At 51.9% G+C, this 23,896-nt stretch overlaps 1 protein-coding gene across 3 annotated transcripts; it reads right to left on the bottom strand.

The window, feature by feature from the left end:
- Window positions 1–4,144: 4,144 nt before the first annotated feature.
- Window positions 4,145–22,540, bottom strand: STRIP1 (striatin interacting protein 1). 3 transcript variants are annotated; one of them, XM_079939313.1, is made up of 21 exons: window positions 22,281–22,540; window positions 19,776–19,848; window positions 18,956–19,030; window positions 18,390–18,524; window positions 18,171–18,291; window positions 17,322–17,390; window positions 16,221–16,327; window positions 15,985–16,112; window positions 14,542–14,724; window positions 13,935–14,152; window positions 12,678–12,743; window positions 12,509–12,572; window positions 11,344–11,415; window positions 10,793–10,867; window positions 10,498–10,595; window positions 9,070–9,196; window positions 8,759–8,859; window positions 7,936–8,002; window positions 7,300–7,404; window positions 6,467–6,688; window positions 4,145–5,300 (listed from the first exon to the last, which is right to left on the bottom strand). In XM_079939313.1, exons 1-21 carry the CDS (start codon window positions 22,458–22,460, stop codon window positions 5,121–5,123), a joined length of 2,466 nt encoding a protein of 821 aa, XP_079795439.1. In that variant the 5' UTR covers window positions 22,461–22,540; the 3' UTR covers window positions 4,145–5,120. The 3 variants fall into 3 exon arrangements, with proteins under 3 accessions (XP_079795439.1, XP_079795437.1, XP_079795438.1); XM_079939311.1 differs by having other exon boundaries at window positions 4,146–5,300; window positions 6,484–6,688; window positions 22,281–22,536; XM_079939312.1 differs by having other exon boundaries at window positions 4,147–5,300; window positions 6,484–6,688; window positions 19,776–19,845; window positions 22,281–22,535.
- Window positions 22,541–23,896: the final 1,356 nt, after the last annotated feature.

The following is a 23,896-nucleotide window of genomic DNA, read 5'->3' as shown; positions in this document are numbered from 1 at the left end:
TGTAAAAGGTACCCCTTCTCCCCTGCTCAGCCGTCTCTACTCTTGACCTGCAACATGTGCCCCCTCCTGCAACATGCTATGGAGTCCTCTTACCCCTCCAAGGGGCAGAAACTCCACCAGAAATCACCAAATATTTGGATTCTCTTCCATGAGATCAGGCCAGAGCAATGCCATAGAAACCTTAGGCTCCCTTGGTTTACTCATTGGCTGTTGGTAAGAATAAAACAGATTTCCACAGACTCGACCCCTGAGATTCCAAACCCCACTTTTGTAAAGGTACTTTTGTAAAAAATGTGCTGCCCAGCATAATAATAAAGGTGGCAGTATTTTTTATACCAGGTGATTGTGTATCCTCAGGGTTTGGCACTTGGTTGCTCTAAGGCTGGTCTGTGCCCGGGGTCCAAGCAGGGATCCTAGAGGCTAGGGGAAGATGGGCCTGCGGCCAGCCCTCAATGTGTGCCACGCCTGGCTCTGTCACCTGCTCGGGGTCCCTGTGGCTTCGGCTGGTAGAAGGAGGAAGGGGGAGAAGCCCGGCTCTAGGGTTGCTGGGCTCATCTGGAAGGGAAAATGTGGCATGGGAAGGGGAGTGAGAGAGCTGAAATAAGATTGTGGCTGAACGGACACTGGAGGGGAGATGGAACGGAAGTCCGGGGAGCCCACCGAGGGTTCTGAGCTCCCCTAGGCTGGGACCCCAGAGTAGTGGGGGTGTGGCCATTCCCTGCTCCCAGACGCCCAGGAGCATGTCTGAGCTGTAGGGCAGAGACGAAAGCCAGGACTCTTTCTTGTGGTTTGAGAGTATTACCCATTCTATCCTTCATCCCCGCTTTCTGCCTTATCTTCCTGGAAGGCAGGAAAAAAGCAGGCCTGGCCCTCCCACCCTCCCAGTAAACACAACCACATTGCTCAGAGCAGCTCAGCCTCAGCTAGCAGCCCAGCTCCCCCGACCCCGGGCCTCCTCTCCTCCAGGCCCAGAGAAACCCAAGCACACAAAGATTCCAGTGGCCAAGGCCGTGCTTCTTCCCAAGGAGAGTGCAAATCCATCAGATCGGATTTGCCGGCCAAGACAGTTACTGTGACAAGGCCCAAGCAGCACCCAGAGGAAACCAGTGTCCTCCTTCTCTTCCCTTCCCTTCATCTGAGGGCCTGGCTTCTGAGGTCCAGGTGCGAGCCCCATGTGCATCAGGAGGGGAAGAGTCTGGGCAGTAAGGAGAGGCAGCCCCAGCTACTGCTGATGAACAGAACCACCTTTGCCCAGCTGGGCAATAATGAACTGGGGTACAAACCCACCCTTCTAATTCCAGGGCTAAGAGAACTGCACTAGAAGTTTCTTCACCCAAGGAGTGGCCAGCAAAATTTTGGACTTTTTGTCTCACAAAAGTTAAGAGAGATGCAGAGAGAAAGATTAGTTTGTTCTACAAATACTGAGTGCCCACTCGTGCTAGGTATTGTGCTGGGTGCCAGAGACAGAGTGATGGTCAAGAAAAACCATGATTCCCTCTCTCACGGCTTAGAAAGAGGGAAGAGGAAAGAATCTGTGAAAGCAAAGGAAGCAGAAGTGGGGAAGAGACAGGCAAGAGAAGAAACTAAAGTTGAGTCAGAGATCAATGCAGCAACGGCAGGAGAGGCAGACAGAGGCCAGAGCGGGCCCTGTGCGGGAGGGAGGCCCTGGTGGGGGAGGGCACAGGGAGGCCAGAGACCAGCTACTGGCTCCCATCCAGGGGCATCTGCCCACAGCTCATATTTTTCTGTCTAGTGACAGCTAAATGAAGAGAAAGCTAACTTTACAACCGCCCACTTCACACATAATGAATATGAATGGGCATCCCGGAGCCTGTTCCCTAGGATTATCTGTGAGTTGACGGGTTCTCCCACTGACTGGGCCATCCCAGCCAGCCTGTCCCCTGGCTGGGACTCAGGCAGCCCTTCCACCTGCTTCCCATTAGCCGTCCTTCCATCTTCCCCTCCTCCTCCACACCCTAGGCGTCTCACCCCTAAGACAGCCCCCAGGTCTCCAGACGCCCCTGCCCCCATGGCCTCACTCCAGAGGCAACCTCAGCCCTCAGCCTAGGCCCGATGTTTTCCCAAGGCCGGGCTGGGGCTCTGGTCGGCCCCTCTGAAAAAGAAAAGGGAAGTGGCCCCACTTGGAATCTCAACCTAAGAGAGGTGCTAGGCTCGGTCTCCCTTTGCTAAGGTTCCTCTCTGCTCCTGTGAGGCCCACCCAGAGAAGCCCTAAATCTTGGTCCTGGCAGGGGCCCGGACACCAGGCCCGGAGAGGAGGGCCCTAGCCAGATCGCCCTTCAGTCCCAGCTTCTAGCCTCAGTCCAGCATCAGGAAATGCTTCTCATTAGAGGCATTCAGTTTTCATGCCCGGCCTCCCCCAGTCCTTTACACATCAACCTGAATTACAACCCCTAAGTGCAGACCCTCTGCAGTCACAGACAGGAACAGAGCCCAGTATCCCCAGGAACTGGGCATTTCCTGTATCCGGCAGAGGGAGAACATACCTCACCCCTGCTCCAGCCTTGGCCACGGGCTCATCCCAGCATGAGCACAAAGCGTCCGCTCTTGGAGCCCTTGTTCCTGATGCTGGAGCCCCCTTGCCTTGCCCTCAACAACTGCAGCCTCCCCTCGCCTTGTCCCTTCTCCAGTAGGTGGGCACCAGCTGGGAGCAAAGGGTCCTGTGGAGCCCTGAAGATGTCTGTCTCAGTACCTAGCACACTACTGCTCTTACTTGCTTTTATGGCCAGCTCTCCATCAACTGTGAGCTTGTCAAGGAAAGTAAGAGTGTGGTGTCCTATTCACCTGGACACTCAGGGCACCCAGAACGGGGACCGCCAGAACAGGCCTCCAAGGTATGATGGCAGGGCTGATGCTCCAGAGGTACTTCTGTACAAAGACCAGGCTTCAAACAGCCAGTCTGCCAGGTACAAAGACCAGGCTTCAAACAGCCAGTCTGCCCAGAGCACACTCTGTGGCCATGGTAAGGCAGCTCCCCTCCTGGGCCAGCCCCTGGGCCCACAGATGCGGGATCCACCTGCCCAACCTTTACAGCCCTTGCTGCTTTGATATTCTGTGTTCTTTCTGCACAGAGTTATATAGAGATATTTACAGACATTTGCAAACCAAGAGAGAAAAGGGCACCTCTAGTTAAGGTGAAGCCTCAGAGAAGCTTCAGAGGAGAGATTTGGGGAAATCAAAAAATGGGAAGGAGGTCAAAGCCTCAGCCAGACGGCTTCAGTAAACCAGGCTGTGTGGTCAAGCAAGAACGTGAAATTCCAGCTTACTCAAATTGCCACCTCAAGATGCATACTTCCTATTGACCCTAGTAAGAAACAGCAGAGGATCCACTGTGCACACATAAATTGTGTCAAAGTCCCTTGTCCTGTGCAAGTTACTTTGTGGCAAAGGCCAATCACAGGGACTTCCCATCTCCTAGGCCGTGTGACTTACATACGGACGCACTGCTGGCTCCTACCGGCTGCTCATAATCACACTGGCGCATAAAGGCCTGTCCTAGAAGCCCAGCTCAGGGCCTGGACTGAGGCTCAGTGGACACGTACTGAACGGAAGAGCCAACAAAGGGGAGATTTCCCCCAGAATACGTTTCTTCTATTAGTCAAGACCCCTTGGAGACTTAAAATCCCCTACAGGTGGCCTACAGGTAAGATAAGGGAACTTGAAGCAATTCCTAAAAGGGAACACTCCTTTTCTCAGCATCAGAACGGTAAGATCCTCAGAAGCAGAGCGTCAAGATGGAGCAAGGCGGAGGCAGACACGTCCGGGGATCTGAAGGCCAGATGTAGGCTCCAGAAGCCTCAGACTGACACTGACCACAAAGGTGTTTGCTTCTCCCTCAGCCACGCGGGCCCCTGGGCCTCCCGACACTCCCTTTCCCGGGACTCCTGACGGTCTGCTTCCCCAGGCTCTGGGCACTTAAGCTTCCTCTCAGTTCCCATCTACCCCAGTGAGAGTCCAGCACAGTCGAGCCCCTCTCTGACCTGCCCCTCCCTCCCTAATACTGATACCAGCTCAGGGGTGTGATCCAGAGAAGCCTGGGGCGCCTACTGTAATACCTCTAACCCAGGGGTGCAGACAACTTACAGCTCCAGCAACCCAGAGCCCTGGGGCTGGGCGCCCTGGAGCAAAACCAGACTGATGTGGGGAAAGAACACTTGGGATAAGTGCCAACTCCCCCCCCTTCCCCCTCAGATGAGAAAGGTGGGCAGCTTGGCAGGGACAAGGGGGTGACCTATCAATGCTGGCAAGAAAACTCTCTTTCTAGACCTGGAGGAGATATTCAGGGGCCATATTTCCTGCAAACAAGGCAATGGGCATTGTTTTTGCTTCCTTTTAATGTAAACAGAATACACAAACACATTAAAAACCCCAATATGACACAAGAGAACACACACAGATTCATATATATTTACAGACCCTTGCACACCAAGAAAAAAAAAAATGGCACCTCTGGTTAAGGGAAGCTTCTCTTCCTGTCCCAACCCCGTCCAAAACCAAACTGCTGAGGCAGCTGCAGGAGCCTCTGCAATTGCTTCTAGATGAAACTTAGCAAGAGGCTGGAATGACATCAGAAAGCCCCCAAAGCAAAACCAAGATTCTGACTTTCTGGCCTGGCTCTAATCGTAAGCCCTCCTCTTTGGCAAGCTGACATGCCAAGGATTTGTGTCTCAGGAAGAGTCAGCGTGACCCCTGAAATTCAGATGCAGCGGGTTCCCAGCCCATCCCAGGTTTTCCCAGCCTTGGGTGGAATGACAAATGAGCTGCAACCAACTATGTCCAAGAGAGGAGGGCGCGGAGGAGTGAAGGAAGAGAGGATCCCAAGCAGAGAGATGACCACTCACGAGCAGGACGCTGGGAATCAATGAGAGGTCAGATGCAGACTCCCCAGCCAACCCAGCACTGGCTGGGAAGGGCACAGTGGGGCTGTGCTGCCACCTGGAGGGGGATGGGAGCACTGCAGCAAGGAACCAGGACAGCCCCTGGGGTACCTGGAGATCACCCCTTCTTTCATTTTCAGTCTCTTGCCCAGGAGCCTCACTGCAGCAGCTCCTCCCAGGAAATGGGCTTGGAGAAGACCTCCCTTTCTAACCAGAGGTCGTAGTTCATCTGGAAGTCCTCAGGGAGGTCCACCCGCTGGCCCAGGACACTTTGCAGGCAGTTGTCCACAGGCAGGAAGTCGGGGTTGCTGTGGACCCGGTCGTACCGCCTGGCGTTGAAGCGCTCGATGTTGGCACGAAGGGCACACTCCTCTGCCTGGAAGTCCCAAGGCCGGGCATCAAGATCTAGGACAAAGCAGGAAGCCATGGTTAGGAGCCAAGCCCTTGTGGCAGCTCCCCTGGGGTTCACTGCAGCTTAGGGCCACGCCAGCCTGGGCTTGGAATGTTGACTGTCAACCAGGAGCGGGAAACCTCCGAGCCCCATCCTCGGGAAAACTGACAGGACTTCTTTCCTAGACACACAGGTAAGTCAGGTCAAAGGCGAAAAGCCAGAGCTACGGAGAAAGAGGCTACACTGCAGTTTATGTGGATCCAGTGAGGGAAAGCCAGGGGTACAACGTGCTTCTCTCAAAGTCACGCTCTCCCTGGCTCTCTGGGATCAGAGGCAGGAACCTGCAGATCCCCTCCTGTGCTTGTTCTCTCAATTCCCTGACCAGGTGCTGTGGGCCACCTTGGCTCTGCACGAATTCAGGGCGTTGCGAGTGCAGATGCAGCCGTATGGTCCTGGTGATGTGGCCGGGAATTGTAAGGGTGCGGGTAGCATGCTCAGGGGACACCGGGAAGACCCACTCTGCCAGGGAGGCCAAGGTGCGGAGGGGAGGAACACATGCAGATACAGAACAACTAGGGGGTACGGGGAGGTGCGCTGCCGGGAGAGGGTACAAACTGGGGGAAAGCATGGCCAATGTGCACTGACTGTGCCCAGAGCCCTATAGGTGTGATGGAAGTTGGGCTGAGGGAAAGCTGGAACAGATTAGATGAGGACACGGAGGGACAAAGTGTGGGCCTTAAATACGTTAAGAGTTTGGCACTAATTCTTAGGGAAATCAGAAGCCAATGAAGGATTTTACTCAGGGAGGTACCACCACTGGATCTGTATTTTAAAAAGATCACTAGAGCAAAGTCTGAGGCACTGATGGAGAGAAAGGAACTGGCAGGGAATCCATCAGGAGCTGTGAGAATTTCAGTGACCAGAACCACGGCAGCTGCAGGGGGGAGAGAGGACGAGAGGACAGAGAAAGTCTTGTGACCATTTCTGGAAAAGGAAAGGGGAGGCACAGAGAGGAATGGGTATGATCACAGATGCCAAGCCTGGCAGCTTCTCCAAGTCCTTCCCAGGGCTCCCATCCTGATGCTACAGAAGCAGGAGCTGGGCTCTTCCAGGTTACTCAGGGAAGCTTAGAGGGACAGCTGTCACCTCCCCGCGCCCCTCCACCCCCGCCCCGCCTCGCCTCGTGGGGAGCCTCACCGTTGCCGTAAGCCCAGTCGTCGTTCAGCCGATGCCGCACCTTCTGGTAGATGGCAGACATCGTCTTCATGTTGCTCTTTCGCCACTGCCGCCCCAGATACTTGGTCTGCACCTTGAGCAGCTTCAGCACATAGAGCTGCATCATGGCCTGTTTCACCTTCAGGGCCCGCTTCAAGATGGGGGCTGACTTGAACACCACCAGCATCTGGGAAGGGTTAAAAGGGAGGCCCATGTTGAGGGCAGAAATAAATACCTGCACCACCACCATGCTGCTATCCCTTCTGGGGTTAGGGGCAGGGTGACCAACTGCTGCAGTTTCCCCCAGACTGAAGGGTTTCCTGGGACTTGGGACACTTCCACTGCTAAAACCAGGAAAGTCCCAGGCAAAGCTGGATGGTTGGTCATCCTAATTATGGGTCATTCTGGAATCTGAAGAAAGCTATGAATTCCTTCACCAGAAATATCCCTATGTGCACATATACACAATTTCAAAGGATTCATGGACCTCCCCGCCCCAAAGGGATCCACAGACTCAGGGTTAAGGAGACTCTCAGAACCTTGGTGGAGAACCAGCGGAGATTAAGAGGATACAGAAAATTCCTTCTATATATGTAGATTTGTTTCAGCACATGACTGAGCCTCTTCCAGCTTCCAGTTCAACTCATCAAGGCACCAGAGATCAGCCCTTAAAACGCAAGGATGTGGCTATAGGAAAGTTAGGTGGGGACCCCTGCCCTCTAACGTGAAGGGACCAGACAGCAGGTGGCACGCTGCTTTGAGCTCCAAGATTCATGCCTGCTGACTGCGCTGACTCACCATCGTCCTCGAATGCTTCCATTTTGTCAGCTTGTTCAAGATCCGAAGCAGATTAATACAGGAAAAGAGGTTCCTCCAGCAAAACTGGTTATTGTCACCTGCTTCCTACAGGGAAAACCCAGGAACAATCATCTCTTGCACAGCTGCAGGTGCTCCGCAGTTTCCAGGGCCCTCCCATCTGTGACGTCAGCACTGCTCAGCCTCTCCACACGTGTACCAGGAACCCTCTCCTCCCCTCAGCCCAGGGGGACGTCCATCCCAGAAGCTGGCAGAGGGTAAGGGGTGCTCCCTAGAATTTTCCTGCAGGAAACATGGAACATGATATTGGGGGCTGTGGCTCCCTCGGAGCTGTGGCCCCAGAGAGCTCCAGTGTGGGGAGAGGGAAACAACTCAACCAGGTGAGCTCTGGGTCGGCAGCACCTGAAGACCACACTTCTGAAATAAGCCCTAAATCCAAATCTTCCCACTCTGCAGGGTCCGCCCCTCAGCCCTTCTATGCAATTACAGTGCTGCAAAAGCCCGGCACTTAACAGTGACCGCACCTGTGAAGAACCTCTACCCCTGTGAGGGGGAGGCAGGCTCTCCACCACAACCCTCACACCAAAGGGACCGCCGGGGAAGAGGCTAGTTACTCACCAGACTCTCGGCAGTCAGCTCCGGCAGCTCGTGCACCACGCACTGAGGGTAGTCTAGGACAGAGATGCTGCACAGGGCAAGAGAGCCCAGGCACCCGCCCTGAGCGAGGGCTGGAGTCTGGAGGAGTAGCTGCTGGCTCCTGGCCTCCCTCCCTCACTTGTGGGAGCAGAAGCAGTAATCGGCCTTGTCCGCACCACCCCACTTTCCCCAGCTCTAAGACGGGGAAACACCTGCTACAAGTGAACTTGTAAGATCCCTCTGTAGCCAGAGACAAGCTCGTAATCTTGTAAGGGGTGGAGAGAGCACATTATCCCTCACAGCAATAAATCTGGAGCGGGGGGCGGACTTCTCAAGGCAATTAATTTATGCCAAGCCGCCACTGGAGACTGTGTCTGGCTAACAGCTCAGCTTGTGGTGTTATCACGCTGATGAGCCGTCAATGTCAAGTACAGCTGGCGCCAGGTGATGGGGTGGGGACAAGACATTATAGTGCACGGAGCCAAACTCCTTTGAGAGCAAGCGCCCAGCCAGTCCCCTCAAAAAAAAAGGGCACAGAAGGGCAGTGAGGGCAGTTTGGAGCCCAGGATGAGAACCCTGCCATCCAGGCACAGACAGACTGAGTCACCTGACACTAGACTAGCTAGACTCAGGTTTGACAAACTGGCGCTCTCTATAGGCAGGCACCATGTCTCATTCATCTTTGGGTCCTGACGCCTGGCAGAGCACTGGCTTGTGGGTGCTGAACGGACTCAGTGGGAGAGGCCAGCTGGGAGCCCTGCCATCTGGCCATACCCACCCCTTCCTGACCCCTGGTCCTTATCACCTGTTCTTGGCAGTGATGTAAGACATAATGTTTTGATTGAAGAATTTCAGGATCAAAGGGATGCAGTTGGCAAACACCAGGTGCTGTGCCATATACTCAAACTGCAAGCAACAGGAAGAAATATAAGCATGCCCGTGGGACCTCACCCTCCTTCCTCCAGGGATAAAAGGCCTTGGCTGGAGGACTGTGTCTTAGAACATTCATGCAGAGCTCAAGGAGGTTTGAAGGCCAAGGCCTCTGTTCTTTGGGGCTAGAGGAGCAGCACTGCCTGAGGCCCTGGCCCAGTGGACAGAGGAAGGGGCTGCAGGTACCTGGTAGACGTGGTTCAACTTAAAGTGCTTGAGCAGCAGCAGCAGGACTGCAGAAATGGCCTTAACAATGACCTCTTTGTGGCGGTTCACATCCACTCCCAGCTTCATGCTCTGCAACACTGTGGTGCTAGAAGCACAATCACCCGGGTGGGCCCCCAGCAGGTGCAGCACCCTCCTCTCTGGTGGTCCCAGGAGAGATGGGATTCCTGAGCCTTCTCTGGGCGAAGCTCCCACCTCACCCCCACCCTACGGACATCTCAGAGGTTACGCCCAGCTCCACCCACCCACCTAACAAGCAATCTAGCTCAGCATAATTGATTTCTTCCTTGTGATGCCCCAAACACATCCTTAGCCTATTTCTTTGCTTTTCCTCCAAAACTGAACTTCTCATCTCAAGATCTCCCCTAAGCTTCTGCCACCATATGAACCTGTGCTCCTCAGAGTGTGTTCTGTGGAATACCAGTATATTGAGATGTTTCATATTATGGGGAAAAGGGGTTTTGGAGTCAGATAAACTTAGGAAGCATTTACTTAAATCAGTTTCTTGCAAATTTAGGAGCTCTCACTATAAATCTTTATAAGAGGAGGTCAATATTTGACTGTGGAGGCTTTTTCCCAAGGACCATCACGATGGCCTGGTGCTCCATGACATTCCCTTTGGTGTTAGCCAACGCTGCCTCCTCCCTCACTTGGCTGTCACCACCAGACGCAAGGGGTCCACCCACCAGGGAACTGGCCTCAGAGCTGGGTGGTACTGGTAGGCAGGCAGGGGATCAAGTGCCCAGGTCCTTCTCAAAGCACAAAGTGATCTTAGTTCGTACTCTCACATCAAAAAGATGAGGTCAGCGCCCCAGGGAGGAAGAACCCCTAAGGATTTTACTATCACCCTGAGACATTCAAAAATATTCTGCATGCCAGTTCACTGGCAAATAGGAAAGAATCTACACCCAGCTCAGGTCCAGCTGTTGGCTGATTTTTGTCCAGAAGCTAAAACTGTACGTCCTGGATGTCCCAATCACATAGCTTTCAAAGGAGCCTTTGGGGAAATGTCAAACACAGTCCGATTCATTTTACAGGGGAGGAAGTGACTTTCACCAATTCCCTCAGATATGCACTCAGCGGCAGAGTCTACACTAGAATCCAGGCCAACCAGATTAACCACCTCCCCAAGCAGTAAAACTGAGTATTTCACCCAGTACGTTTTCTTTCTTCTGAGCCAGGAATACCCTAAACTTAATCTGCAGAGAAGTTGAGCCAAAACAACAGCAGCGGCAGCAACAACAAAAACAAAGAATGACAACAGCAAACAACCTAGCAAACAGTGGGACCAAAAGGCAAACACTTCCCCTTTCGCCTCTACCCTTCTGCCCCTGACCTGCTCCATTCATAGGAGCCATACACACTCAGTACTCAAGACTTGATACTCACGGCATCTCCTCAGGCAGGACATCTGCTAGGATGTTGATTGAGTCCGTTTTGGCCTTTGAGGTGGGAGCTGCGGCCAGCAGGATCTTCAGCAGCGCAATCTGGGGAGGAGCAGACTGTTCAGACGGTGTGGATGAGAGGGGCCAGGGGCAGCAGTAGGCCCTGAGAGGTGGTCCTTCTGGAGGTGCTCAGGCAGCAGGAGGAGGGGTTAAAGGACACTGGCGGGCATGCTCTCAAGGCCAGTGTTGTCGGGAGGGGACCCCATGGCAGGTAGAACACTCAGGAGAAGTGCACTCACCATGTACTGCGGCAGGCTGGGGAGCAAGCCTTGGTAGAGGGTTTCTGCAGGGACTTGCTCAACTTCCTCTTCTCCCTTTCAACAAAATGGGTAATAGGTACAAATACAAAGCCCGGTCCTGACGATGCTCTCCTGAGCCAGCTTGCTGGCTGGCTGGAGGAGAATCTGTAAGTATGGATGTAAATGATGATAATGATAGCAAACCTTGAATGATACAACATGCCAGACACTTTACTTGTAAAAACACATTTAATCCTTACTACAACTCTATGGAGAAGGTACTATTGTCATTCCCATTTAACAGGCTAGGAAACGAAAGCGGAAGGAGAGCCAGTACCTTGCCTAGGTCGCTACCCACTAAATGGATTCAGAGGAAGGTGGCCGGCCCAGAGTCTGTGCTCTTAAGCCCTGGACCTGCCACTCGCCAGCCCTGCAGCGGGAGCCAGACTGGGAGCTTTTTGAGGGCAGGCCTGGGGCATTTTGCGGTCTAGGCCCAGCACCGTGCTGGGAACAGCTGGGATCCTACGGACTGAGGAAGGCCTCCAACTCACCCCTGAGAGAGGAGAGCGAAGGTACTCCTCCTCCATCTGCGCCTGGACCTCTGCAATCGACGTGTACTTGTGCTGGAGAGAGAGGGAACGAGGCGCCGGGGAAAACACCCCTCATTCTCTGGCCAAATGCCCACACCTGGCAAAGACCCCACACAATTTTCCTCAAACACCATCTTCTCAAAGAGCGCTAAGTCACCATACAGATCCCGAACTAAAATCCCAAACCTGAAATATTTTTCTAAGTGGGCACCTACCTCTTAAAACCAGTGTAAAAAAGCACACAACAGATCAGGAAAAAAGCAAATTAAAGAAGAAAAGGGGTTTTGCAGATAGTGACAATGACAGGAGGAAAACAAAAGCAGAATCAAGCACCCAGGTACTCAGAATCAAGGGCTCAAATGCTCAGAAAGCCCCTGCACGAAGCCCACTTGGTACCACAAATTTCAAAAACATATAAACATTTACATTCCAGACATGCTATTAGGGGCCACACCTCTTCCCCACTCGTGCTGCTTCCTCCCAGGTGGAGGGACACGAGTGCACAGAGCACTCCTGGCCCCTCCCCGCCCCTCCCCCCACACTCACTCCTCCCCTCCCGGGCTGGCCAGTACGGGAGGAGGAACAGGACAGTCTCAGCCCCTCTTTCTCTTCTCTCTTCAGAAAAAAGAAAAGCCTGTAAACTCTTCTGCTCCTTGACCAGGCTCAGCAGGATTCTAGCACTGCCTGGTCTGGGTAGGCGAGTCTGCCTAACTCTGGAAGTGAGGTATCCGGACACCTATTGTTGTTGTGTTCTCATGCCTCATTCTCCAATCACTCCATGGGCAATAAAGCTGGCATTTCAATCTCCCTCTGCCTACTCCCCTAACTCAACTGCCTTAGAACTTGGGCAAGGAAAAGGCAGGCTACTTACTAAGCCCCTTAAAACCCAACTGTCAGGTAATATAATCTTTCACGAACCCCCAGTAAGTGCCCCAAACAAAAGCTCAGTTAAAATAAGTAAAACGCATGAAAAACTGTTTTAAAGGATGCCGCCACTGTCCACCTGTTCCTCCACCCGCAGTTCCCTCAGGCAGACAGAAGTCTAAAAAGGCTTCTCCCAAAGGGCTGGTCTCACTTTACTCACTTGGGACCAACCTAGGCCAAAAGCTCACCCAAAGCCACCTACCTGCTTCAGAGTCTTGATGCTTTCGTGGATTGGCCTGGGCAGCCCCACCACTGTGTTTGTGTCACTGGAGAATAACAGAGGCCCTGTGTTAGGCCTGGGTCCCCACACACCAAAGGCTGGGAGGGTGACCCCACTACCTTTCTTTAAAAGGAACTCGGATCACACTCACCTGCCCAGAGTGTAACCGATGAACTTGCTGCGGCTGGACTCGAGGAACACCTCGATGTCTTTCTCTCTGCCAAAGGAAAAGACTGCAGCTTTCTTAAATGTTATCTCAAGTCATCATGGTTAACAAAACACAGAATGTCCAGAAACTGTGAAGCCAAAGAAAAAGTCTCCCACAATTGTTTTTCTTTTTGGAAAAAAGAAAATAAAAAAACAAAGAACTGAAATCTTCAGACTATTTTAAGGTCCTTCATAATGCTGTTGGATCAATAATCTAAAAATGTGTAACTAGTTTATTCATTAAGATTAAGGTGATACATCAAACTTAAAAGCATACTTTATTCAGATATTAATAACAAGTTTGTCACAACAGAATTTCTCAGATATTCACAATTTTTACAATTAGAGCTGTAAGCTACTGATTTTTTCATATGAGTCATACTGTCCTGTCTCAGACAATCAGGCTAGCTTGCATTTTCTGATGACTTGTTTTGTATTCCCATCACAGATCACTGAAAACTGGGGCTTTAGCCTGGATCAAGAAAATGACCCCTATATCTTTTCACATGTCCATCTATTTCTTAAGTTGGTGCCCTTTCAAACAGATACCATTTATATACATCCAGGAACCTTGACATCCACCGACTCACGCACATATATCTCAAACATCTTAATTATGGTTCTAAAGAAATTCTTCCTTAATCTATAATATTCTGTCAAAAATCATATACAGGGCTTCCCTGGTGGCGCAGTGGTTGAGAGTCCGTCTGCCGATGCAGGGGACACGGGTTCGTGCCCTGGTCCGGGAAGATCCCACATGCCGCGGAGCGGCTGGGCTCGTGAGCCATGGCCGCTGAGCCTGCGCGTCCGGAGCCTGTGCTCCGCAACGGGAGAGGCCACAACAGTGAGAGGCCCGCGTACCGCAAAAAAAATCATATACAACCCCAGGGTGGGTGGAGATGGGTTCACTTAAATGTCCTTGTTTTAATTTTTTCCCGCTCCCCTTCACTAGTATCATGTCCAACCAAGAGCTAAACCACGTTACTGACTCAAGAGCCATATAAGGGCCTCTCTGTGCAAGGCCAGCACCCTGACACCCCCAGGGCCAGCACTGGGCACTTTAAGAGAGGCTCATCGCAGGGCCAAGGCCAGCATGGCCCTGCACAGGACCTCACGTGACAACTCAGGCCCGGTGCCAGGCGTGGGGATGTGACAACACTGGTTTCAGGAGCACAGAGTGTTGCGGAGGTCTGAGACTCACCTGACCTTGGGAGCCCACGGGAGCCCCTTTGGGCAGGTAAGCCTGTCAGTCTGGGGGTGCTGCAGTGGGGGAGGCATCACCTCATCCCGCTCAAGGGGGAATGTCTCCCCCTCCAGACTGCTGTCGTCATCATTCTCCTCTTCCTCCTCTCGAGAGTCATCAGCCTTGTAGGGATCCCGCTCGTTGAAGGCATCCAAATTGTCCTGCTTTATCAGAGCCTGAGAGCAGAGGGACGGGAGAGCAGACAAGTGCCAACTGACGAACTGGATAAAAAGGGGCATGGAAGCTAAAGAAGTGATCACACAGAAAGGTGGTAGGAAGAGAGCCAGGAGCAGTGGAAAAACCTGAGAGGAAGTCAAGGTTGGGCCCAAGTGACAAATCAGTCCTTGCCCAAGTCCCTCACAAGTGCCACATTCTGAGTGCCCACTATAAACTGGGCCCTGGGCTGGGGACACAGTGTCCCTGCCCTAAAGGCATTCATTCTGACTTGCTGATCAGGGGAGACTTCAACAACCGTCCAACAACCTGGGGCTCATCCAGTGACTATGCCACTGCACCCGTGCACCTTGAGAACTCTCAGGAGTCGTAGGGACCTTGTTGCCCTCACCTTGTGCTCCCGACGGCCCCGTTTCTGCTGCTGCTCGATCAGGTCAGAGGCAGACGCTGGGGGAGAGGCGGCCCTCATGTTGCGGATGACTTTGATGCTGTCCTCAGGCAGCGGGGGGAGGCCCAGGATGGCACGCTTCTCGGCCTTCATGCTCTGCAGCTCCTCAAAGCCGCCCAGTGTGCACTGTGTCACAGACAGGTGCAGAGCCAGGACGACATGTCCGTAAGCGGGTCCCTGTCTGTGTCAAGCTCAAAAGCATCTGGGACACCGTGACCCATATCTTTAGAGACCCACACAACCTCCCAACAAGGGACTGAATGCACCCCGAGGAGAAACGAGCGACATCAACATGGGAGAGGAGCACAGGGGCAAGGAGTGGAGATGCGCAGGCTGACTGAGCCTAGTGCAGAAGGCACGCCTAGCTCTGTGTGTACAACAGACTCCTCGAGTGACACAAAGGCCACCTGAAGAGCTTAACCCTTCAAGTTCCTAGAAAAGTAGGTGAGACTCAAATGCTTCAAAAGCTGTACATGCCAGTCTTTCAAAGTCAAATGGGGAATACACTGTTGGATGTTCAAGTTAAAAAACAAACAAACAAACAAAAAACCCACCTTCATCTAAACATCCCCCTAGAAGCAAACCTCAGCAGTGTTCAGCAACTTTAGGCTGCTCAGTTTCACTGTTTCTGAGCAATTCGGCTTTCCTCTCTGGCTTCAGTGAGGCTTCGTGGGGGTCAACAAGCTTATCTGGCCAACGTCACATGTGTAGAGCACTCTAAGGAGGCCTAACCTCGCTGAGCCCTGGCTCCACAGAGCTGGCCCACTCTGAAAGAGGGGAAGGTGAGTCCCAGCAAGAGCAGGAGTCCAGACCCCAGCTCCACTGTCTCCCCAGGTCGCTCCTCCTGGAGGGAAGGGCTCCTGGTTTGGCCTGGGCCTGGCTGCTGACAGCGGCTCCCAAGCCAAGGGTGCTAGCCAGCCCACTCTGCTGGACCCACCCCTTCACTAGCTAGAGAAAGAGTCAGCTTTCACACCATACCCTGAGGAAAATGTAGGCACAGGACTCACTCTTTCTTCTTTCAAGTGACATCTGACTGAGGGGGCCCCAATTACACCAGCTCTAATTTTGCCTCAAATCACTTTGCAAACTCCAGGTTCAAGAGCAGCTTGCCTGGAGAGACGTGTCCTGTGACTGCAGAAAACCGCTTCCAGGAACCAGGGAGCCAACAGTCTATTCTGATTCAAAGGCCAAGTCCTCTTTGGCTGCAGTGAGGCCAAAGTGACACTTTTTTTGCCATCACCTTTCAGGAATCTTCTTTCAGAACTTTTTTTTTAACCAAAGCAGTAATATATTCATATAATTCAATACTCAAAAGGATATACAGTGAAAACTCTCCCTCCTGCCCTGTCCCCTAGCACGGGAATTCCCCTTCAAGGACGCACTCACCAACACTGTCTTCCAGAGCAGCAAGAGAACCTTCTTCATGGGGAAGTGAGGGGCATGGCCGCTGCAAAATTTGGTCACCATCCCAAACAGCATGATGGCAAATGGCTCGCTGTTGTACAGAGGGGAACCTGGGGTACACAAAGGTATCAGGGCCACAGGCAGGAACAGGACCCTCCCAAAGCCCTCCAGCCTCAATTCCCAGGCAGGGCCTTGAGCCAGGATCCCCAGAGTCCTACCCAGCTCAGCCCTGAAGGTCTGTCGCATTGTCCTCCATTCGGCCTTATCACCCTCACATTCCTGGTGAACGGTCTCCACAATCAGGTACATGATGTTTAGCAAGACCCTGGCGACAAAAGCCAGCTATAATGAAGCAGGATGGGGGGTCAAGGGAGCACCCCCTGGCTTCCTCACATCCCACACGACACGAGAAAGGCCTGCGCACCAAGGCTGGCTGGGGGGGAGGGCTGTAATGTAGAAAAAACTACAAGAGTCCCACAGAGCACCTTGCGGTGGGTGCTTCCTTCTCTGTCTCTGGTGCTAAGGTTGGGACCAGATCGTCTTCCGTTTCTAGCAAAGTGCTTGCTCAAAGCAGGTGCTTAATAAGTGGCTGCTGAATGGATGGATATGAACAAGAACGGCCAAAAGCATTTACTACCCTGAGCTTCCCGGAATGAGAAAAACACAGAGGCAGGCGTGAGCTATGGAAGCCCGTGTTGGATCAGACAAAGCAGTGGATGATCAAGGTGAGAGCAAGGAGGTGTTCACCATGATGGAGGGGAAATCAGGAGCAAGCAGGGCGATGGCCAGGGACCGTAACTACAGTGGGGAACACCACCAGTATCTATCTGAAAACTTCCAAATTCACAAAGAGTCAGATTCTAATCCTTACAAAAATGGGAAGGTGTTCTTGTTCTTTAGCAGTTGCTATTACTTCCGGCACAGCCAGGAAACGTCATGAAGTTGTCAGGACTAACCCACACAGACAGGCATCAAGCTGTGCACGGAAAGGCAGAAGCAGAAGGAGCCACCTCATGTGCTTTGTCCAAATACAAAATGCCACTCCACCGAGTTTCCCAGCAGCAGTGTGGGCAGGAGGCCACATTTCACTGTGGCTCTGTTAAGCATCTTCACCCTGGATTTCCGTTGGGAGTCTCAACCCAGGGCCCCACCTAGGGAAAGCCCTCAGTAGGGCCTACCGATCACACTGAGTCCATCACGCCTGCAAATTAGAGGGTGAGCACACACAGCGAGGAAACCCAAAGGTGCCCGCCCATGCCCTGCCCTGCCCTCGTTCTCCAGCTAGAGCTCAGGGAGTCCAGGCTTGCTGCTCGCCTCACCTCAGGTCCGTGCTATCAGCCAGGGAGATGGCCGGCTTCCTCACCGCACTGCTGCAGGCAGCACTGTTGCTGGAGGAGAGATGCGAGAGTCAGTGCCTTCCCCCAGGAAGGAAGAGAAATGGCTCCCCCGACAAGTGTCGCCCAACAGGGGGATAAAACCCTATGCTATGCGCTTAGATTGCAAAAGAACCCACAGGACCCAGTGGATAAGGACTCAAGCCCAAGACCAGACTGCCAAGGTTTGAATCTTGGCTCTAACACTTACTAGTTATGTGCCCCTGGGCACTCAACTTCTCGGTGCCATAGTTTCCTCATCTGCAAAATGCGGACGGTAATAGCAGCTAACTCATTAACATGAATTAGTACAGGTAGTGTCCTTAGAACAATGCCTGGGACATATAAGCACGCAATGAGTGCTTTTATTATTGATGGTGTTTTCCTCAGACGAGCAGCAGCTGACCTGTCCACCAAGCAAAGGACTAGCGGAGACACAGGCTACAGCAGGCTTTGTTTGAGCCCATGTGTCAGACTTGTGCCTGGCTTCCTGCTGCAGGGAAACCTGTGGTGCAAACACAATGGAGTCTGAAGGTTCAAAATGAGAAGGCTTTTTATTTTTCTGAGGGGCACTGTGGGCCTGGGCAGGAGCTGCAGTGTCTGGCGAGCTCTCTGGTGTTCGCAGGCTGTGAGGCCCCTCACTGGTCTTCAACGTTTGGGTAAGCATCTCCCGTTATTCAAACTGGCTGGTTAGAACAGAACCCCATGTGGCGCATATAACCCTCTCAAAACCAGTTCTGCAAGCTCTGTCCCTCCGCTGCCCTTTCCCTACTTTAGCCCCTCAGAAGAACTCACTCTATTTCCATGTTCAGAAGCTCCACCAAAGCGTTGAACGTGCCCACCTCCAGGAGCAGAAAGATGTTGTAGCGCATCCAGGACTGCACCTCTGCCTCCGAGCTACACTCCCCGAAGGTGCCTGCAAACACAGGGCACAGCTCACTGAGCCCCTGTCCATATCTGACTGGGCAGCATCACTGAAGTGGGTGCCAGGGGTCCCTGGGTGTCCACTCAGACCTTGGGCAACGTAGAGGATCGCTCGAGCCACCTTCAGCCTCTTCTCCCTGGCAGTGACCTCCAAGCCATCCAGGAGCCTCATAGCATGGGTGCGGTGCTGGTTGGTGTCCAGCTCAGTCCACTTCTTATCTGTCACTGCCGGGCAAGAGACCACTTACACTGGAGCCCACAAAAATCCTCACAGTGGGACGGACACCATGTCAACCCATCAAATTCAGGACTGCCACAGAACCAGAACACTCAGAAAGATAAATTACTCTCTATATAAGGGATGCGGTCACACTGCTGCCCTATGAACCTGAATTTCCAGCCTGAAACACTGCTTTTTTGCGTGCAATTTTAATCACATAAAGGTTTTTTCCCCCAATACTCACATTCTGAAAAGGCCCCACCAGAGTACCTGCAAGCCCACCCTAAATGTCCCATCTGGCCTTGAATAATCATGGTTCAGCAGGTTTCTCAGGCCACTCCAGGATGACTTAAGTCATTCAGATGACTAAGAGAAGCCCTGCAGAGCTCTCATGATGCAAGTTGAAAGAGCCAAGAAGTTGGGGGAATCATCTCACCGTGCATCCGGAAGTCCTCCTCAAAGCATTTTCGATTCATCAGGAATTCTGGCCCTTCTGTATAGCTGTAAAGCTCTGTCAAGAACAAAGTGTCATCGTCTCCATGTCCACGTCCTACAGCAGGTGTCACATGTAGCAGAGAAGGTATGCTTCTAGACCCAGCTCTGTCCCTGAGTCACAGTGACTCCTGGACTGTGCTGTCTAATGACTAATGGGGTCTTAATGCTCTGATGTGCACAAAGGAGAGAATGCTGACTTCCCTTGCAGCCGATAACCAGATGCCAGTTAGGCATAAAGCCAGGCATTTCCAGTCCGACGTGCATCAACCCCACCATGCCATGCCACAGGATGACCGCCACCGTGAAAGTGTGTCTCGCAACTGGCTTGAGAATAGGGCCTGTGCTATGGAGGCATGAGAATCAACTCAGGCTGACTTCATATTACACGTGAGCAGCAGTGGCAGCGACAGATGGGCACAGATGCAGGCACACTTGCTGGCACTCCTCAGGACCCCTGTTCTAGGAGAGATCACTGTCAGGGGGATTGCATATGGCCAAGGAACATCAATGTCCACACTGGGACTGGGCCACAGCCAAGTAAGGTGATCATGCAGAGATGCTTCATAAAAGTAAAGGACAAGCCGAAGTTATGAGATACAAAGGGCTTGAACCCAATAATTGACATGTTTTACATATACACATCACTACTAGGACTATCTAGGGGGAAAAAATGAACTCCAAGATGACACTCACTCCTAATTTTATTAAAGACCAATAAGGAAAAACAGCACCCCCAAATAATACGAAGGCCTGTGCTTTACCTGAGAGCTCTGCAGCCCACTTGTCCGTGTCAGCATACTCAAACTCCAGGTCTGGAGACTCGGAATAGCCCTGCTGAGAAAAGGAGAGTTATGCAAAAGATCACTGTGTTTTCCAAAGGAACAAACACATATGCTTCCAGAGACACTGTTGTGTTACAGGACGTCCTTGCCTCTACTTTTCTGATGTTGTATCACAGTATATTGTCTCCTGGGAAGTTCAGGTCTCCCTAATAAGCCCTCTCAGAGCACCTTGCACTGCTCCTTCACAGCACTTATCATAATTCATAATCATATATGCGCATGTGTATCTGTTTAGTGTGTGCCTCTCCATGAGACTGCCAAGTTTCCCGAGAGTGGGAGTTTTGTCCATTTTGCTCACCAATGATTCCACAATGCCCAGCACACTACTTGGCATGAATGACTGACTGACTGAATGAATGAATAGCTTATAGTCAAATAAGTACTTGTTGGATGAATGAACACTGAAGCTTCCATGTTCTCTGTGCAGTGAAATGACCATTCCACATGGTGCTAAGATTTTGGAAGCCTCATTTCTTTCTGGCTAGTGGGCTACCAATAGCTCAGAAAAAAATGAGTATTGACACCCTCAGCCTTCCTGCCCTTCTCTCAAATTTCAGTGAGAACTGACAGAGAAGGCAGCGGCTGAACAGAAATGGGTTCCCTCCCACACACAGGAGAGACTATGACAAAGAGAATCTTTTTACTGCTGGGGATAGGTGAGTACTGAGAACACACCATCTTGGAAGCCCTGTTCTGGGAAAAGAGGTGAAGAGAAAGGGAGTCCTCGAACTTAATTACAATCTACTTGGGAAGACAAAGACCACCCACAAAGTGATATACCCACAAACAGTGAATAACGTGAAGAACTCTACGCCTTATTCGACGCAACAGAGTGCACACTCTCATAAGTTCCTGAGCTTCAGTTTCTTCATTTATGGAATGAGGATGACACAAATCTATCTTGAAGGTTTTTAAGGACTAATCAAAACTGTGTGGCACACGGTGGACTCTCATCAAATATCTGCCTCCCTGGCCTGCAGGCATTCCTCATGCTCCCAGCCTCCTGATTTCAGCTATGACTCAGAAAAGAGCCACATCAGTATCTGTAAGAAAACAGATTTACGCAGGTCTCTCAGCTTAAATGTGCTCTCTGCCTGACCTTCCACGTGTTGCGTCTATATAGAAATTAAAGGGCAGAAAGAGCAAGTGCATTTAATGGCCACTATTTTAAAACTAGGACTCCTCTCATGATGAAAGTGGATTCACGCCTACCACTTTCATAATCCTCCATACTTGAAAAATTATTAAGAAGTCGCCACTGATGTGCAATAAGCCCACCATGCAAGGGCTACTAAAACGTCAGTTTCATTGCTTTTTCAAGTCATTCACTTCAAGCTCAAAGTGTATCTGATTGTAACTTGCTAAATTTTGATGTTTTATCAGAGGTTTGCTCTTGCCAACAAAAACCAAAAGCTTGAGAGGAACTGATTTCACATGTCTAAAGATAGCGTCATCACTCTTTGGTATGACCTGGTACATTATGTCGGGACAATGAGGAATTCCCTCTCACCAATAAGCACCTGACTGCTAATCAGCCTCGGTGTCCTCTCAGGTGAAGAAAACCTCACAGTAAGTGCTCTGGGAACAAGGTGATTAAGAAGCCCTAAAGCGCTGCGACGTGCGTGTCTTCATTCATGAATTCTACAACGGAGGCAGTGGGAGTAATTCTTTAACTCGGGGTGAGGTGACTAGTCAGCTCCAGACTACTGTGTCTACGGAATGGGAGGAACAGCCCACTAGCAAGAGAAGAGGGATGCTGAGACCTAACGCATGTTTAAATATATATTTCTAATCTTTAACAGTTCAGCATCGGGCGCACTGGGCACACCAACCACCGGGCACTGTCAAACCGTGGCCTGAACCTGCAGTGGCTAAGGTCAGAGTGAACAGGACTGCTCACCCTCCTACTCTCGCAACCTCGAGGCGCACAGTGCATACTACTAGTGCTAATTAGCTCCGTCAGTCTTCCAGGTGCCTTCCCAACCCTCGCCAGTCCCTTCCCTGCCCACACACGCCGTCCGCCGCGGAACCCACGCGACCAGAAGCCGGAGATGACTAGGGGGTCTGGGGGTGCAGCCGCCCCGCCCTCTGGAGCGCACGCAGACCACTGACTCTTCACCCCGAACTGAAGCAGGGGGTGGATTCCCCAGGGGCTGGGACCCGGAGGTCGCGCTCACAGCCCCGGCCGCAGAGGAGCAAACGAGCCGACAGCGGCTCGGGGAGGTTCTCCCGGTCTGCCAAGCTCCGGGCGGGGACCCCGCCTTCACGCCTCCGGCCTCGGGGAATGCCAGCCTTGCTTCCTGCACCTTTCGCTGTAAATGACAACTTCCCTGCCGAACCCAGCCTGGACCCGAAAGTGGCCCCGGGCCCGGACCCCCTGCCGCCGCCTGCCTGGTGTTAGCCTCGCCCCCCGAAGCTCCTGACCTCCGAGTCTTTGCGCTGGTTGCGGTTGAACTCTCGGGCTTTGCCCCCGGGCGCGAGGCTCCCGGCGGTCCGCGGTGCCCCAGTTGGAGGCTGCGCCGTTGCGGGCGGCGGAGGTGGCGGCGGCTGGGGCTGCTTGTTGTTCATAATCAGCAGGCCGGGACTGCCGACCGCCGGCTCCATCTTGGCTGCTCCACACCCCCGGCTCAATTCACAGACTGTAGCGGTGATGCAACTCTCGCGTGATTTCCTCCTGCAACGCTCCCTGGTCGCCATATTAAGTGTGGCGGCAAGTGGTAGAGCCATCTTGGCTGTCCAACATCTCGCGAGATTTCTTCTGTTTGAAATCTAGTCCTTCTACGTCTTTTTAGTTTCTACCCTGTTTCTTTTCCAGTTTAGAGGTCGTTTTATCTGTGAAGGTTCCCTTAGCCCCTTCAGTCAGTTTAGTGCCCCTCCCCTTCCTTTAACATCGCTTTGCACTTGTCACTTTTACAGCCCTGTCCAAAGGTTGGGGGTATTGTAGTGAACAAAATGGACACGATCCCAGTCTTCACGAAGATTACATTCACGTGGGGGCGATGTGGGAAACAAATGAGTAAATCAATGAAACAATTACAGTTTTAACATTAATTAATCATTCATTCAACAAACATTTAATGAATGCCTCCTAGGCTCCAGGCAGTGCGATAGAATGGGGGACAATATCAAGTTCCTGCACTAATGGTACATAACATAGAGCCTAGTGGAAGAGACAGACAATGCGGTCACAATTAGACAAATAAGTGCTGAGAAGAAATGAAAAGAAGTGTAAGGGATTGGAAGGTGACAGTGATGGGGGTGGGGGAGGTGCAGCAGGGCTATATTAGATAGGTTGCTCAGGGAAGGCAGGCCTGAGAGTGCGAGTTTGAATGAGTTCTCAAAGCAGTCAGGGAGGGCCACACCAAGATCCATGGAAGCAACACAGGCAGAAGGACCAGCTTAACTGCAGGAGCTCTGAGGTGCCGTGGCAGGAACTGAGTGAGCCAGGGGAAGAATAGTAGGAGATGAGGGCCATGTAAATGCAGGGGCCAGTTAAATACAGAGGCTTGAAAGGCATGAATCGGAGTTTGGATTTTATTCTAAGTGAAATGGAAAACCAGCAGAAGTTGTTAACCAGGCAGATGTAATGGTCTGATGTTTAAAAGACCAATCTGGCTGCTTTTGAAGAAGGGATTGGGAGAGTAGGTGCAAGAATAGGTGAGGGTAGACAGGTTAAGAGACTGTATAGGTGGAAATGATGGTGGTTTACACCGGGGCAGATCACTGGGTTGATATGGTATTTCTATATTATGTAGGTAGTTTCAACAAGATTTGCTGAAAGACTGGAATCCTATCAGCAGGATAGAAAGGAATAAAGGATGAGTCCTAGATTTTTGGCTTGAGCACTGGGTGGGTGGTTGTATTGCTTATTAAAACAGAGACGTCTGGGAGAAAGAAAAATGGGTTTAGGGGGAAGATCAAGATGTCTGTTTTGGACATGTCATGTTTGAGATGCCCATTTGACATCTTAGAGGTGATGTGTAATAATTACCTGTCACTATGTTGTGAAATCCTTAAAGGCACTTTATTCATCTTTGTCT

The sequence above is a fragment of the Stenella coeruleoalba genome, assembly GCF_951394435.1.
Source record: "Stenella coeruleoalba genome assembly, chromosome: 1".
Taxonomy (NCBI): Eukaryota; Metazoa; Chordata; class Mammalia; order Artiodactyla; family Delphinidae; genus Stenella; species Stenella coeruleoalba.
The sequence above is the reverse complement of the archived record's forward strand: the minus strand, read 5'-3'. Positions and strand labels throughout refer to the sequence as shown.